The sequence below is a fragment of the Notechis scutatus genome, chromosome 7, assembly GCF_049901735.1.
Source record: "Notechis scutatus isolate UNSWTSFEM ecotype Mainland chromosome 7, rNotScu1.2, whole genome shotgun sequence".
Lineage (NCBI taxonomy): Eukaryota > Metazoa > Chordata > Lepidosauria > Squamata > Elapidae > Notechis > Notechis scutatus.
The window spans coordinates 5145483-5162994 of record NC_142015.1 but is presented as its reverse complement, the minus strand read 5'-3'; the positions used below and the strand labels follow the sequence as shown (position 1 = coordinate 5162994).

Sequence of the window (17512 nt, the reverse complement as noted above, 5' to 3'; positions counted from 1 at the left end):
GCCTCTTGCCCCCAACAATCTGGGTCCTCATTTTACCCACCTCGGAAGGACGGAAGGCTGAGTCAACCTGGAGCCTGGTGGGATTTGAACTGCCAAATTGTAGGCAGCTGTCTGCAGCAGAAGTAGCTTGCAGTAGTGCAATCTAACCACTGCGCCACAGAGGCTCCTTATGGTGCCCCAGTAACGTGACTGAACCCTGATAGTTGCTGCTGACGGAGAATCGTTTTATAGCTTGTCTCAGCAATGTGACCAGTGATAAATGCGTATTGGGCATCTGTTTTGATGTTGCCACTGGTGGCTTGGGGACCTCAAAAGTCTATAAAGTTGGCATCTGGACCAGTGAAACGGAGCACGGAGTAAGATTATCTCCCTTTCTCTCCCCCTCCCCTTTTAATACATATTTATATATACACACCACACTTAGCCCAGAGAGTTGGATCCAAGCACCGTGTTGCCCTTGGATGCCCTCCTTGCCTTCATTTACTTCGACTTGAATTTCTGCGGCTACCTGCATAGGAAGGATATGGACAAGATCCTGCTCACCTTGGGACTGCACCTCTGCAAAGAGCAGGTGAGCGTGGAGAGGAGCTGGCCTCCGCCCTCCGGACCCCGTGGGCACGGCGGTTTCTTTTGCGGCATTTCCCAGGGCCGCTCCTAAGGGGGGGTCTCATCTGCTGGTAGGTGAAGCGCTTGGTGAACAGGGTGGTGACGCAGTTTGTGTGCCGTTACCGCAGCCTGCGCTACAGCCGGCAGGAAGGGACAGAGGCAGGTCTCGGAGAGGAAGAACTGGCAGGTGAGTTACAGGTATGGGGTGGGAAGGGACTTTATATGGGCCATTAGGGGTGGCTTGCCACGACAGCTTGCTTTCTTTGAGTTAGGCTTGTTCCAGTTCAGCAATGGGTTTTACGGAGCCCTCTGTCTGCCAGGAGGAGGTCTGGATGGGGGGCGGCAGGGTGGCGGCGGCGTGTCTTAACATTTTTATCTCCTCCCAACAAAATACAGGTAGTCCTTGACTTACAACAGTTTATTTAGTGACCGAAGTTACAACGGCACTGAAAAAAGTGACTTATGATCGTTTTGCCACCCTTAATGTCCATTGCAGGATCCCAAGGGTCAGGTGATCCAAATTCAAACCCTTGGCAACCGACTCATATTTATGACGGTTCCCCGGGGGGTGTCATGTGATTTCCCCCTTTGCAACCTTCCTGATGAGCCAAGCCAATGCATTCACTTAACAACGGGGACAAGAAAAGATGTAACCCGGGGAGGAGAATCCATTGGCCGTTGTCTCGCTTAGCAAGGGAACTTTTGGGGCTCAATTGTGGTCATAAGTCAAGGACTTCCCCTTGTCCCAGGGATGTGAGGATTTCCTTCACAGTAACTCCTCCCACTCAGATGGCGGCTCGCTTTGGGAAAGGAGAATTTTTTCTCAGGATGGGTCAGTTGGCGAGGGAGAGAATAACGCTTCAGCCCTGCAGCGGGGAATGGATCCCTGTGTATTTTTCCTCCTTTTTGCTCCCCCATTCCCAAAATCAAGGTGTTCTGGATTGTCAAGCAGGATAAATGCGATTTTCTTCTTGCAGGCAACCTCCATTTCTTGCGCCCGTCGGCTTCTTGCACCAAATCTACCCGAGAGGCTCAGTCTACCAATTTGATTCCATACAACGGAGCTGTCCTTAATGTGAGCAAGCTCCTGGAAAAGGCAGAGCAGACAGAAAACAGCCGACTCTACCTGGAAAATAAAATCCATACCCTGGAGCTAAAGTTGGGTGAGTGCTGGTGGAGGAGGCTTGATAGACGGAATTCACCTACAACCAGCCCTCACGGTTCCTGGCAGTTCACCCTGATTACCGTCTGGACCCATGAGGCGCTGCTTCGATCGATCAGCTGTATGTTCTGGGTTAACCAGATTTTAGGCTGCTAATTGGCAGCAAAACCAGATTTTAGGGGGCAATCGGCAGCAAAAGGACGCACATGCTGCCATCTAGTGGTCATTAGGAATTTTGCAGTCTAACTCAACGTGTTTCCCCCCAAAATATGACCTACCCTGAAAGTAAGCCCTAGCTTGATTTTTTTTACATTTGTGCCCAATATAAGCCCTACCCCCCAAAAAATAAGCCCTAATTAAGACCCCGCCAACTCCAGGCTGCACGGGTAAAAATTAAGGTAGGTTGAGGATGTGGGGGCCACATCTTCCCTACTACTTACTTTCAGACAGGTGCAGCCAGGCCTCGCACACCCCGACACCTGCCTTGCCGGGCCATTTTTTTCTGCAGCTGGCAAGACTTTCCTGTAGGCCTCTGCAGCCGATAACAGCTCAGGATCGATCCAGACCTCTGTTATTGGAGCTCTCCCTTCAGGAGAGCCTTACCGGCCTTTCTTGCTGCAGAAGTTCCTGAAGGCCTCTGACAGTGAAAAAGAGGCTGGGGGCAACATGCACAAATGAGGTAAATCAGTGCATGACATCGCCCTCCCCGAAAGTAAGACCTGGTGCCTTTTTTTGGTGACAAAAAATATATATAAGACAGGGTCTTATTTTGGGGGAAACACGGCATATAAGAAAGCACGACTCAAGCCCAAAATATTGTATTTATTGGGCACACTCTTGATTGTCTGCAAGGGGTACCAAGCATGCATGTATTATGGATTATAGAATTGAATGGCTTCCTGAGCAAGAACTGAATGTCCATTCTGGGCAGCGGATGTGGAATGAAAAGAGTGGAACTCTTTTAAGGGGAACTGAGAGGGATTCAAGTTCTACCTGCACGAACATCCAGAAAATGGAGATTTATTTATTTAGAAAATTTACGTAGCCACCTACTTGCTCATAGCGACTCTAGGCAGCTTATAAAGGGATAGATGCACATTGAGAGTGGCAGGCAACAGACAGGCCCATGCATTTAAAATACCCCCCAGAGGTTTGGAAAAGAGCCTCGGTGGCGCGGTGGTGAGAGTGCAGTACTGCAGGTGACTTCTGCTGGCTGCCAGCTGCCTGCAATTTGGCAGATCGAATCCTACCAGGCTCGAGGTTGACTCAGCCTTCCATCCTTCCGAGGCGGGTAAAACGAGAACCCAAATTGTTAGGGGCAAGAGGCTGACTGTAAACCGCTTAGAGAGGGCTGGAAAGCACTGGAAAAGCAGTATATAAGTGTAAGGGCTATTGCTATTGCTAAAATGTATCTGTAGAATTGTGCAAGTCAAAGGTTCCTGCCCTGAAATCTGCCCCCCCTGCAGATTCCATAATTACAGATTACCGTAATTGCTCTTTGTACATAAATCGGTTTTCCTCCAATGAGATACTGCCAATTTTGGCTCTCCCTTGTTTTGACTAGGCACTTACACTTCTCTCTTCTCTCTTAACATTTTGCTTGGAAAACAATTTCAATCGACTGCATTTCGCAGAAGAGACCCAGCTTCGCTTCTCATCAACGGAGGCTTCCAACAAGGCATTGACGCTGGAAGTGCAGGAATTGCAGAAGCGCCTGACTGAGATGGAAGAGCAGTCGAAAGCATCCGAAAAGCAGAAATCCCAATTTCAAAGGCTGCTACAGGAGAATAAAAAGCGCCTGGTTCCTTTGCAACTGGAAATCCAGAGGATAATTGAGAAGGTAGGCTGACCATTGAACCCAGTGGGGCTTTTATAGTAAATCGAGAGTGTTGGATCTTCAAACAGTTATGGCTTGATGGATCTAGAACTGGACGTCTGCTCAGAGACTCCTAGGCTGTGTGGGCAGTTCTGCAGCTCCTAGTAGAGAGTGGGAAAACTCTCATCCCTTTGGAAGGACGCCTTGAGAACCTAAGAAAATTCAGGTTCTCTGAAGAACTGATGGTTAAAATAGGGCTTCCAGATCGGGTGTGATTGAACAGAAGTCAATTTGTGATGATTCGGGGCGTGGCACAAAGGCAACACAGGCAGAATAATAAGTAGGGGTCCTTTTATTAGCTCCAACTTTGCCCCCAATGTCCCAGTTACCTGCCAGTCTGGAGAAAAACTCTCCCAGGAACAGATATTCTAGTCCAAAACATTATAAACAGAAAACTTTAAACTATGAATTCGGCAAGACAAGATAAGGTAATAAATCCGGCAGGGCAAGATAAGGAGTTCCAGAAGTGAAGTAACATGGCAGTAAATCAAACCAGGAACCCACATAGCAGCATCCAACATGAGATAAACTTTGTTTCCGACAAATGCCCCTCCCAAACTGCCTCTCCTTTAAACTCCCTTCCCAGATGTGCCTTGTGAAGGGAATCAGGGCCCTTTCCTCCCTCGTAAGCCATGCAACCCATGTTGCTCTGTTCTCCATTCCTCCCTGCGTGCCCTAGGATGAAGAGGGGGTGGGCCTGGCTCTTCCTCTGAACTCCCTCTCCCTTGTTCTACCTCTTCCCTGCTCTGCCCAGCCGGACTTGCCCTTCCTCAGTTTCCTCCTCAGCCAATGGATTGAGACTCCAATGGGGGCATGACTCACACAACTCCATTGACTTCAGTGTGCTTAAGACAACAGGCAAATATGACAGCTGTGGCCTCTTTGGATTTTTTGTTCATGTTGGTCAGTGGCATTGCTATTTCGAACTTGGCCCCAGACGACCTGCTTAAAAAAGACAGAAAATGAGGGTATTTGTGAGCCCGCATTCGTCAGGGAACCGCTGTGAACAGCTGGAGGCTTTTAAGTCATCCCACTATTCTCTGCTTGATTTTGTCCCTCTATTGGACAATACTTTAAAATAGTTCATATATGCTGGTCTGTAAAAGTAAAATTACAATTTTGTTAGGTTTTGGTCCCGAATATGTCAAACGTTGCTACCTATACAAGTTTCTCCCATTTTGGGGAAGCAGGTGGGCATTTTTCTTTCCGTTGTTTTTGGAGAGCAATATGTTGCTACTGCTACAAAATAGATGTGACCCAGAAAAAAAATGAAAAATTGGTGGTGTTGCTTCCCCAAATCTCTCTAGCTTCACACAATGCTCCCTGCAATACCCTTAAAAAATTCCTCTGGGATGGTAAGGCCTACCTAAATAGATGCCTGGCTAGCAGCTGGAATTTCTTGTTGTGTCTATGTTGGGGTTTGCAGGAGTTGTTAAAACTAAATTGAGTTGATGCTTCGCTTTGCAACATTGTAGGTCTCATTTATGCTGGGATGAGGAGCATGACCAGTGAGATGGTAGGCTATCCACAAAGGTGTTTGGGGGAAGACCTTGGCACCAAAAGACACCAAATGGGGGGATCAGGGTTTTAGCAATGCTGCCTATGTTTTCTCCCCTCTGTGCAACTTTTTCCAAGAGCAAATTTCCACCTGTAGAGAAATCACGAAGTTTTTCACATTGCGGCTGGAAAAAAAAATCAGCTATGAGATTGATCTATTTTTAAGACAGCCTCTCACAGAAGTGTGATGAAGAGGTGAAAATCTTTCTTCCGGGGATTTTGGGAGAGGGAACCGTTCAATTACATACTTTCTCCAGTCGTGCCTGAAATAATGATGCATCATGTGACTGCTTGGGACATAAAGAGAATCAGTCCAGACACTGCTCTAAACGAAGGTTTTGACAGTTTAGTGCAGTGGTGGCTAACCTTTTTGGGCTCCTGTGCCAAAAATTGTGTGTGTGCTTGCACCCAAAAGGCAATGTGCGCCCCCTATGCATGCGCACGCAATACCCACCCACCCACCCATCCTCGTTGCCCCTTTACCTGCACTGCGCAACACAGCTTATTTTGGGCCAGTTTGAGGCCTTTTTCGGCCTCCCAGAGGCTTCAGGAAGGCTTCTGCAGGCTTTTCAGGCCGAAAACTAGGCCCGTTTCGTCACTTCCCGTATTTCCGGAAAAAACAGGAAGTGATGAAACGGGCCTAGTTTTCAGCCTGCAGAAGCCTTCCTCAAACCTCTGGGAGTCCGAAAAAGGCCTCAAACCGGCTGAAAATCAGCTGTGAGGCACGCACATGCGCAGTGAGGTATGCCACCTGTTTAGTGTGTCATGGGTTTAGTGTATCAAGAATTGACACATGATGATCAGGATTATGGCTAAGCAAACTATGGCAATGAGTTCAAACAAAGGTATTTATAGTTGCTGAAAGACAAACCAGGCATGATATTCCCCTCTGAAAAAAAATCGGGCCGGCCAAAAGAGACCGCGCCAAGAAATCGCTGCCCAGCTTCCTTTTCCTGCCGCTCAGCGGCCTCCGCCGCACTGCCCGCCCGCCCGGGCTCTGCTCAGGTATCCGGCTGGGGCTGTCAGGAGTTGCTACCGCTGGCGCGGCTCCGCGCGCTCAGTCCCGCGTTGCCTCGGGAAGGAAAGGCAAAACCAGGAGCCGCTGCTGCCGTTGCAAAGTGCCGCCGCGGCTCTTCCTTTTGCCTTTCCCTTCCTGAGGCAACGGGACTGGAGCCACGCAGAGCCGCGCCAGCGGTAGCAACTCCTGACTCGGGCCTCCGAGGAGGGGAAGGAGGAGAAGAAGGGGGGAAGGGGTGATTCCCCAAAATCAGAATTCGATTTTAATCGGAAGAATATCATGTCTGACAAACTGATTGGGTTAGAGTATCGACTAAGAGAATTGGAAGGGAATCTTGGAGGTCTTCTAGTCAACTTCCCGGTCAAGCAGGAGACATTCTGGACAAAGGGGCTGTCCGATCTCTCTCTGAAGATTTCCAATGATGGAGCCTCCATCACTCCTGGAGGCGGCCATTGCTCTGATTGTCAGGAAAGATCATGAACAATCTTTGTCATCATTGTTTCCCCCTTCCTCTTCCCCACCTCTCTCTTTCAGACCAATAACTGCTTAGAGAAAAAGGAAGCTACGTCGCCCTCCGTTTCCAGCAACTGATGCTCCCCAGAGATCTGGTCAGGTGGAGCGATCAGTACACCTTTGGTTTGATGTTTTGGGGCTGTGAGTTAAGCGGCTTTCGTGGGGGGGGGATTGGGTGTTCAAGCCTTTGAAACCATCAACTTCTTTGCCACCATGTGAAAGGCTGCAGCAGCTGGCTTTCATCCTCAACCACCCCTCCTCACCCCAGGCTTGGGGGGGGGGGGAAGGGCCACCAGTCCCACATCTGCTGGAAACTCCCCCCCTCTTGTTTAAAGAAATACCCGTTAGGTAGGCATTTGGATGGTCTTGTGTCCGAGGGCAGAAGCGACAGGGTAGGTATTTCGGGCTGTTGGCCAAGAGCAAGTCTTGGGTTGGGCACGTCAGCTCCATCCCGAGAGCCATGCAGGTCCTGACTGCTCCAGGCATCGCTAGCCTCTTTGTGCTGCTGCATGGGGATGTTTTTAAGCCCCTTCCACTTCCTGTCCCCTCTACGTCCAGCTTGAGGGGAGGGGTTGGCCTTCTGCCTGCCTTGGGCCAGCTGGTGCCTGGGAGGGGGGGGGGAGATGGTTTTCTTCTGCTAGCCCTCGGCCAGCAGCTCCTGCCCCTGCCTATTCAGGGCGGCTTGCTAGCTCTGCTCGGGTGCTGTGGCTGGAGCGTGAACACCGTACATACTTGGCCCAGCATCTTAGCCATTTTAAGAAAGAAAAACAAACGCACACCACGAGGCTCTCTTCCTCCTCCTCCTCCTCCTCTCCTCTTCAACCCCCTAGTCATTTTACTTGCTAATTGTAGCTCAGAGAGCTCTGGGACCCATTGAGGTTTTTTTCCATCAGTAGCCTTCCGACAAAAGTGAAACTCCCCTTCAGCGGATCTGAGTTTTTGAGGGTCTGGGATTTTGAGGGCAGCAGGAGGGGACTCTGTGGTCCGCTGAACTTCCAGTTGGGAAGGCGATAGTGCCCAGCTGGGACAGCTGGAGGCCATGGGTTTCCTCGGGGGTAGACTTTAGCAGAGTAGCTGGTGGGCCTATGCAAAGCAGTGGCCGGGCTCAAGCCTTCCTCCAGTAGGTGTTCGCTGCAATTTGCCCCGGCCGCCTGCTCTCCCACCCTCAGGTGGTCTGTCACTTCTGAATGTGTTGCTTTTAGTCTGTAAATGTGATAACAACTTGTATTTAACTGGCCAAGTTACTTTTATAAAAGTCTCTTCCTCACTTGGAAATGTGCTTTGCCTCATCTTCTTTTTTTGCGCCCAGACGCAGCTCTCGGGCTGCCTTTCATTCCACACACACACAGCTGGCATGCGGCTGCTCAAGGGGTCGCTTGGTTTGATTTAGGGAGGCAGCCGGAAAAAGCACAATATTTGAGAACTCTGTAGAGATTCTCCGTCCTCCTGGTCATGGCTGTCCCAAAGGTGCTTTTTTTCAGGAGGCCACTGGACTTTCTTGTTTTTTTTCTTTTGAAGACGTTTCACTTCTCATCCAGGAAGCTTCTTCAGCTCTGACTGGAGGGTGGGGAATGGAAGGATTTCTACTCCTTGCAGACAAGCTGGTCATTTGCATCCTTTTAGAGGGTGGTTGAGGCCACTTGGAGGTTTATCTGTGTCCTCAGGGTCACCTGACTGGTGCTCCTGGTTCCTGTAGTCTTCAATTTTTCTCTCTGGAAATCTGTTCCTACTCCCACACTATTCAGGTGACCCTGAGGACACAGATAAACCTCCAAGTGCTTCAACGACCCTCTAAAAAGGATGCCAATGACCAGCTGTCTGCAAGGAGTAGAAATCCTTCCATTCCCCACTATCCTGTCAGAGCTGAAGAAGCTTCTTGGATGAGAAGCGAAATGTCTTCAAAAGAAAAAACAAGAAACTCTATTTGCCTTCTGAAAAAGCACCTTTGGGACAATATTTGAGAAAGTGCTATGGTGTAGTTTACAAATATGGGGAAAGAAAAACCAATATAGTACAAGCCTTCCAGGGTGTTTTGTCGTCATGTTTACAAGAGTGGTTGAGTTTGGCCATAATTAATAAAATGTTGCCCATACCTCAACTCTTAAAATGCATGTAATGTGACCTAAACAGAGAATGTCAAGTTATTTCTGGCTGCCCTTCAAACAGCTTTGCAAAATTAACGAGGCAGCTTCATGTATCAGTCATCAGTAATGGGTGCAGCTCTACTCTGGTACACAAAGGAACAGAGTCAAATAATCCACTAAGATTTTTTTTTTTTTTGAAAAAATAAAATTAGAAGTAGGGGTTACAGAAGAACCAAAAGAATCATCTACAACAATAGTCTCATTAATCATAATTAAGACAGGCAAGACAACAGTTGGAAGGCACCAATACTAACAAACCAGGAGTTAAGTCCAGGAAAATAAAGGCATACCTGCATTCCTGGCTAGCCACCACCAAGAAGAAGAACATTTTATTAGTTTAAATCGCAGCCACCTTTATATGATGGCCAAAGGATTTCACCAACCTGCTGAGGAAACAAATTGCTTTCCCTGTAAATAATATCTCAGGAGTGAAGTACCTGCACAGGGTGCAAAGTATAATATTCATGTAGTTCGTATCAAGGGATGTTATAATCTGTGCCCTTTCGTGTTCTTCCAAAATCACAATTTATGCTTCTAAGAATTATATTACATTCAGTAGGATTAAGCTACTTTACCAATCCGTTTTTAAAGGATGCCACTATGTTTAGACGGCTTTCAATGCCACAAAAAGACACAAACCAGACAAGGACCTCTCACAGAATGAGGCTTCAGTGCAATGATGACATTCCTTAAACACCAGAAGAGAGAGAGAGAGAGTGAGTGTGTGTGTGTATATATGTATTTCTTGGAGTAACTATACTCAATGAGGATGCCACTCACAATTCAGCTGTCAGGTGGACCCTGATTTCAGAAAAACTGAATTAAAAAGCTTGTTCGCTTATCATTTTATCAGGGTAAATTCTTCCATTTTTTTTCAAACTCCACAAACCTCTCAACGCAGGACTCCATATGAGAATCTTGCCATGTTGTCATTAATAGAATAACAGAGTTGGACCTTGGAGGTCTTCTAGTCCAACCCCCTGCCTAGGCAGGAAACCCTACCCCACTTCAGACAAATGGCTACCCAACCTCTTTTAAAAAACTTCCAGTGTTGGAGAGGCAAGTTGTTCCACTGATGAATTGTTCTAAGTGTCAGGAAATTTCTCCTTAGTTCTAAGTTGCTTCTCTCCTTTATTAGTTTCCACCTGTTGCTTCTTGTCCTGCCCTCAGGGGCGTTGGAGAATAGCTTGACTCCCTCTTCTTTGGGGCAGCCCCTGAGATACTGGAACACTGCTATCATGTCACCCGTACTCCTCCTTTTTATTAGACTAGACCACAGTTCCCCAAACTTGGCAACTTTAAGACTTGTGGACTTCAACTCCCAGAATTCTCCAGCCAGCTGGAGTTGAAGTCCACAAGTTGCCAAGTTTGGGGACCTCTGGACTAGACATACCCAGTTCCTGCAACCGTTCTTCATATGTTTTAGCCTCCGGTCCCCTAATCATACAGATAAAAGACATTCAGGATGTAAAGATCCAGCGGCAAATAACAATTCAGATTAAAACAGGTGGACAAGGATTGGTGGATTAACAGGTGAGTTAAAACAAGGGTTTATAAAGCAAGGCTCTCCAGCCGTGGCAACTTTAAGACTGGTGGCCTTCAACTCCCAGAGTTCCTCAGCCTGAGGAACTCTGGGAGTTGAAGGCCACCAGTCTTAAAAGTTGCCACGGTTGGAGACCTGCTTTAAAGGGTTCAAGCTTTCAGAAATCGGAAGTAATATTCAACTTCCTGTCTTCATCCACTCCGTCATCAGCTGTCACCACGAAGGATTCGTAAGCCGGAGATCAGTCATCCGCCACGATGGAGAGGGCCCTCAACTCGTTGAGCTTGGCTTCGCTCTCTTTTTCTCTCTGCTCGTCCGTTAAGTCAGGCTCATCAATCTGTTCTGTTAATTCGCCAAATATTTTGTACATTTCGGTGTAATATACAACCTGGGGAGAGAAAATAGGAATCCTTTAGGAACATATCCATCTGTTTCAGCCATCCTACCTCACCTTGAGAAAACATCAACACGGGATTTTAATACTTTTTGATTGGAATCGGGGTGGGGTTGTTGTTTCTGGTTAAAAAAGAAAGATGTCAAAATGATTTATTACAACACCAGTTGAGTCTTGCCTAAGGTTTTTCTTTGAAATTGCAGAAAGATGAACGTTCAGCCTTCTATACAGCTACTGTTATGAAAACGTCACACGCTGGATGTAGACAAATGTTTGAAAAGTGTGTGATCTAGCACAGCGGTTGCCAACTGATGGGCCGCTGATGGGCCGCGAGGAAATTTTGGTGGGCTGCAGAGAAATCTCACCCCCAGAGCACTCCCACAAAGCAATTAATCCAGGCTGCACAGAAACGCAAGGCTGTGTTGTCCACATGGACCGCGGGAACCCTCCCCGCCCACTCATTCCTTACCCGGTAAACTTGCCTGCTAAATTGCTATTTTTCCTTTTTCCAACCATCAGCTGTTCTGCTGTGCCGGAGATTTAGATTAGCTACACCAGGGGTCTTCAAACTTGACAACTTTTAAGACTTGTGGACTTCAACTCCCAGAATTCCTCATGTTAGCTCAGGAATTCTGGGCGTTGAAGTCCACAAGTCTTTAAACTTGCCGAGTTGGCGACAGGTGAGTCGTGAACTCTGACCCTTTTAGGACATTATTGGGGGAAGAAGAGTTTTCCCCCCTAAACCCGCGATGGAGAGCCTATGACACGCATGCCACTCTGCAGGCATGTGAGCTTTTGCCCCAGCTCAGCTCCGCCATGCATGCATGAGCACACCTCCCAGCAGCCAGCTGGTCTTGGGGGCTCTGGCGCGCATACTTTGGATACTTGGTGCCGAAAAGGTTAGCCATCACTGCCCTACACCAAGCTGCCTTTAAAGCTACGGGAGAAGAGGCACATGCCCCAGAGAATCAAACCGGGGAGTTTCTCCAAACGCTCAGAGAGATTTCACTGGCAGCCAACGATAGGATTTTTCACAAATGCTGGCTGATCCTGTCCACACCCCCACGACAGAGCTATTCTTAGCACTGTTTTCTAAATGGATAGCCAAAGGGGGCAGGGACCTATCCCCCCCCTCAACCATCCAAGGCCACCACAAGCGAGCAAAGAGCCGGGGTTTAAAGCTGAGGATACTCAGCCTTGTTTGCATGGAGCTTAACTCACTAGATCACACTGCCTTGCTACGGCTCTCCCTTTTTATGCACGATCCCCATGGCAACCGGAAAAACGACAGCATATGCTCAGAATCCCAGCTTTTCCATCGCTGTGATGCTTGCCCCATTGTCATCTGGCACAGGGAATGATGAATGTTCCCATCTGTAAACTCAAGTGTGGCACCAGAGCATAATGCTCACAACTTTCCTCCCTGGTGGAATTCCCTCTTCAATAGCAGGACCTAGGCTGACTCCACCTGAGATCGGTCCAGATGTCTTTCCTTCTTGGGTTCAAGGTCATAGAGTTGGCGGCCTTGCAAAATCTTAAGAGAGTTACCTTGTGTGGAAAGCGATCTTGGGTGGAGGAGAATCGCACCAGGGCAGATCTAATGCTACGTTCTAAACACCCAATTCTGGTTTTGCTGCATGCATAAGTACTTGCCTTGTTGCCAAACCTTATGACTATCCCAGAACTTCTATAGGACAGAGGTCTCCAAACTTGGCAACTTTAAGACTTAAGAATTCTGGGAGTTGAAGTCCACAAGTCTTAAAGTTGCCATGTTTGGGGACCCCTGATTTAAAGAGTCTTTCTCCCTCTTGAGAAGGGCACCTAGAGATCAGAATACCACCCCTGAAGGCACCTGGAACCTGAACGCCACAGATCTGTCAGCATATTTCTTTCACTGCAAACCCTTTTGGATCCCATCAGTGGATCCACACTTGCATTCAATTTGGCAACTTTTAAGACCTGGAGATTGTAGCTGGCTGGGGAATTCTGGGAGTTGGAGTCCACAAGTCTTAAACGTTGCTAAGTTGGAGGCCCCTGTTCTATAGGCACCGAGTGCTGCTGTTCTACAAAAACTGCACTCCCAAGAAATTCATCATACTCTGATCAAGGGAGAACTCAGTCTTGCAGAAAGAATGTCAACCTACATTTCACTTTCAGAATAGAAATAGAAATTAGAAGAATACAATAGAATAGGAATAGAATAGAATAGCAGTTGGAAGGGACCTTGGAGGTCTTCTAGTGATCTAGTCCATCCACCTGCTCTAGCAGGAGACCCTAGACCAGGGTTGTCCAACCACTTGGCAACTTTAAGATTTGTGGACTTCAACTCCCAGAATTCTGGGAGTTGAAGTCCACAAGTCTTAAAGTTGCCAAGATTGGACACCCCTGCCCTAGACCATTTCCGACAAATGGCTGTCCAGCCCCTTCTTAAAAGCCTCCAGTATTGGAGCACCCACAACTTCTGAAGGCAACTTCTGGTTAATTGTTCTTACTGTCATGAAGTTTCTCCTTAGTTCTACGTTGCATCTCTTTTTGTTCAGTTTCCATCCATTGTTTCTTGTCCTGCCCTTCAGGTGCTTTGGAAAATAAGTTGACTCCTCTCCCTCTCTCTTCTTCATGGCTGCCCCTCAAATACCACATGTCAAAGTGTCAAAGGGTAGTCATTATCCTTGCCCATAGTGTTCAACAAAACTACTTACTATCACTCTCCCTCCAAATGGCTCTCATTGCTTTAAGAGCAAGTAGTTTGGGTACCGATATATAAACCATCTCCATGGAGACCAGCGTCTCCTCCTCACAATGTCAGTGCAACTAGCTTTTTGTTTGAAGTGGAAGAAAGGCAGCTTCTTCTGGGAATCTTCTACGTTTCAAGAACCCTACAAGTGCCTCGGTCCTGTCCTTTGGTCAAGGTTTATTAGAAGCGGGGATGTAGAGCCCCGGATCTCATTCACACATTATAAGTTCTGAGAGTTTCTGGGGTTGCTATCGCTTCAAATCAGCAGATGACAAAGCTGCCCGTGTGGTGATTCAGCAAGACTGCTGCCTTATCCAATGACTAATGAAATCCGATTGACAAGAGCAGAACCACCAAGATTGGAAGAACTATACCTGTAGGAGTGCTGGGTGGTGGAATTAAAAAATGAGTCATCAGCCCAGAGTCATTTCGTTACTACAAATGGTTTTAAGTCCAACCCACCTGGAATTCCACAGAACCTTATCTGGTGCTCATTTAGTGCTCAATTTTAGTTGACTAGGTTCTTGGATATATATAGGCTTGAGTAATGAATATTTTGAACGGAAACTTAACATGTAGCCCTGATTCTTTGCGCCTGGCAATACAACGAGAAGTGGCAAACAACTGATACAAACTCAAGGTAAACTGCTCCAAACTCCTCGATTGAAGAAAATCTGACTTCAGCCACAGAGTGGTCAATGCCTGGAACTCGCTACCCAACTCCGTTGTTACAGCTTCAACCTCAAACTGTCTACCTTATGTACTATCATTGTACCCTATGTACTTGTATTGTACCCTATGACTATCATTAAGTGTTGTACGTTATGATTCTTGACTCTTGATGAATGTATCTTCTTTTACGTACACTGAGAGCATTTACACCAAGACAAATTCCTTGGGTTAGGGTTAGGGTTAGGGTTAGGTTTACAGATGTGGTCATGTGACATGGACTACATTTCCCAGGATACCTTTAACTACATTTACCATGATGCATTCCCTTAAGGGAACAGCTCACAATTCCTAAGTAACTATCCCAAATCCCATTAACTGTAAACTGTCTGGACAGCATAGCATTTTTCAAACTTGGCCACTTGAAGATGTGTGGACTTCAACTCCCATGATTCCCCAGCCAGCAAGGGGAGTCTTCAAGTGGCCAAGGCTGAGAAACACTACTCTACATTATGGACATATGCATTTATATAAAGCAGGCAAAACTCTTATTCTCTCTGAGGTTACGGCACACCATGCCCCCCTTGAAATGGGGGAGGAACTTAAATGAAGTGGATCTCTTATGGATCGTCCACTCTGTTTCAATCAAACTTTGAGGGTGATCACCAAAATGCCTGTAGGCCCTTCTGCTCAGTGTAGAAAACCGCAATCTCTACACAAGAAGCGCAACTGTTGATAAAGAGAGTTGTCCTATGACTGTCCACTTTTCCTGCTGGAGAAGATGTCGGTTACAATTTCCCCTTGGTGTTTTCCTGCTATAGAAGCCCACAAACAGCAACTTTCATTTCAGCCTTTCTGCAATGGTGTGAAGACGAGGGAGTGCCCACAATCAAAAGTATTGGATAAGTTGCTGGTTCATTTGGTAATCTTATTTAAACTCTTCATCTAAAGAGAGCAGATAACCGGTGGGAGGAAATTCTTCCATTTTTATTTGGTTGCAGGTCACGTTGGGCATCTTAAGTCTATCAGGCTAATGAGAAAACAGATACTAGATATAGATATAAATATTACATAGATATAGATGATATATCTATCTATCTTATGACATGATAGAATGATACAGATTAGATAAATATATAGATGATAGATATATGTGAGATAGTTGACAGAGAGATAGATGGAGATAGATAGATGATAGATTGAAAGATAGAGACAGATTAGATAGAAAAATAGATAATCTGATAAATAGAGATAATGGAGATAGAGAGATGGATAGAGATAGACAGGATAGAAAGTTATAGACAGATAGATAGATAATCTGATTGATAGATAGAGATAATGGATGAAGATAGATGGATGGAGATAGATGATAGAAAGATATAGACAATTAGATAGAGAGATAGATAAAGATAGATGATAGACATTAGCAATAATTCTTAAAGGAACCAAAGTAGGTAAAAATTAGGATATTTTTGAATAATGCAATATTTGCTTTGGTGTGAATTGTAAATTAATATCAAGTTCTGTTTAATGGGACCCAAAATTCAGTGGGTGGAGCGAGTGAGTGCACAGTGGTGGCTTACACATGCACAGCTGCTGTTGGGGTTTTAGATGCTATTCTTCGGGTGTGCAAAATGGAGAAAAGGAAGATTCAGACAGAGCAAAGCTACCAGTTTAAAAAGGAGCGGCTCATTATTGGATTCACACAAAAAATCTGATGAGCAACAAACACCACGAACGTGGTTCACAGCAAAGTGAAAATAGGACAAGATGTTGAAACGCCTGAAACTACAGTATATTGCAGTCTTCAATCGAACTAGCCTGCCCCATTCGCTCGAGGGGTAGAGGCCTGCTAGGGACCCTGATGCATGGGGTCAAGAAGAGCCTTTTCCACCATGGCCCAGAGATGGAATTCAGCAGGTTCTGACCAGTTTTGGAGAACCGGTAGTGGAAATTTTGAGTAGTTCGGAGAACCAGCAAATATCATCTCTCACTGCCCCCCCCATCTATTCTCCGCCTCCCGAGTCCCAGCTGATCGGCTGGGTCTTCTTTGGTTTCCCTGCACAGGAGAACGGAGCTGGAAAACAGGTTAGTGGGGCGGGGTTTTGCAGTAATCTTCCCCTGCCACGCCCACCAAGCCACGCCCACAGAACCGGTAGTAAAAAATTTTTGAATCCCACCACTGCTGTGGCCCCATCTACCACCGGAAGTGAGACCTTTTCCCATCCTTTTGACCTTTTGGAAGTGTATCAACACTTGGCTTTGCTGGCTGGCTTGTGGCCCCAAGGGTGCCACTCAACACTGGAGGTGATTGACAGGAGAAGACGATCTCGTCCCTGTGCTGTTTGTTTCCTTGGTTCTAGCTATTATATAGTTTTTAAGATTGTAATTGTTTCTGTATTGAACTTTTCATTCTTTGTAAGCTGTCCAGAGTTACTTTATCAGGGAGACAGTTGGCATATATATTTAACAAACAAACGAAGCTTTTGTTTTTATTTTGCTTTCTATAGCTACTCTGTGACTTCATCATGAGCCGCGGTGGTGCAGTGATGAGAGTGCAGTACTGCAGGCGACTTCTGCTGACTGCCGACTGCCTGCAGTTTGGCAGTTCAAATCTCCTCGGCTCCAGTTTGACTCAGCTTTCCCCACTTCTGAGGTGGGTAAAATGAGGACCCAGATTGTTGGGGGCAAGAAGCTGACTCTGTAAACTACTTAGAGAGGTCTATAAAAGCACTGTGAAGCGGTATATAATCTAAGTGCTATCGCTATTGTCCTTCCTTCCTTCCTTCCTTCCTTCCGTGGTGGCATAGTGGTTAGAATGCAGTATTGGAGGCTAATTCTGCCTATTGCCAGCAGTTCAATCCTGACTGGCTCAAGGTTGCCTTCCATCCTTCCAAGGTGGATAAAATGAGGACCCAGACTGTTGTGGGCAAAAGGCTGACTCTGTAAACCACTTAGAGAGGGCTGTAAAAGCACTGTGAAGTGGTATATAAGTGCTATTGCTATTAACTGTACATTTAAAACATACTTTTTTTTAATACTTTATGATAATATTTCATTAATATGCATGCAAAAATGTATGTTTAAACATTTCCCTTGCCCACTTCCATCGCGCTGCAACCCGTCGCTGTATTGACAGAATACAGAAATATCACTTTGAATAATACAGGTTCGATTGAGGCGACCACTTTGTGTGGCATTCATTAACGGCGCTAATCAAGACCCCCTTGCACCGTGACTAAGGAGTTTGCCCTGCAGACAACCTGTAGGGTTGCAGCTTGACGAAAATAATTACA

At 46.5% G+C, this 17512-nt stretch overlaps 2 protein-coding genes and 1 long non-coding RNA gene across 5 annotated transcripts in view; 1 reads left to right on the top strand and 2 right to left on the bottom strand.

Moving 5' to 3' along the window:
* Positions 1–8007, top strand: part of CCAR2 (cell cycle and apoptosis regulator 2) — a 30136-nt gene extending 22129 nt beyond the window's left edge. The window contains exons 12-16 of the mRNA XM_087969627.1: positions 425–571; positions 682–793; positions 1584–1769; positions 3403–3608; positions 6754–8007. Coding sequence (XP_087825753.1) covers positions 425–571; positions 682–793; positions 1584–1769; positions 3403–3608; positions 6754–6810 — 708 coding nt within the window. The 3' untranslated portion in view covers positions 6811–8007. The remainder of the gene's footprint in view (positions 1–424; positions 572–681; positions 794–1583; positions 1770–3402; positions 3609–6753) is intronic.
* The window catches only part of LOC148130016 (uncharacterized), a 333127-nt gene that overhangs the window by 53778 nt on the left and 261837 nt on the right, over positions 1–17512 (bottom strand). The window lies entirely within an intron of this gene.
* BIN3 (bridging integrator 3) overlaps positions 9174–17512 on the bottom strand; it is a 128362-nt gene continuing 120023 nt past the window's right edge. For 2 of the 3 annotated variants that reach the window (XM_087969656.1, XM_087969657.1), the window contains one exon: positions 9174–10807. In XM_087969656.1, the coding sequence (XP_087825782.1) occupies positions 10661–10807 (147 nt within the window). In that variant the 3' untranslated portion in view covers positions 9174–10660. The remainder of the gene's footprint in view (positions 10808–17512) is intronic. The other variant, XR_015750299.1, reaches the window with a different exon arrangement.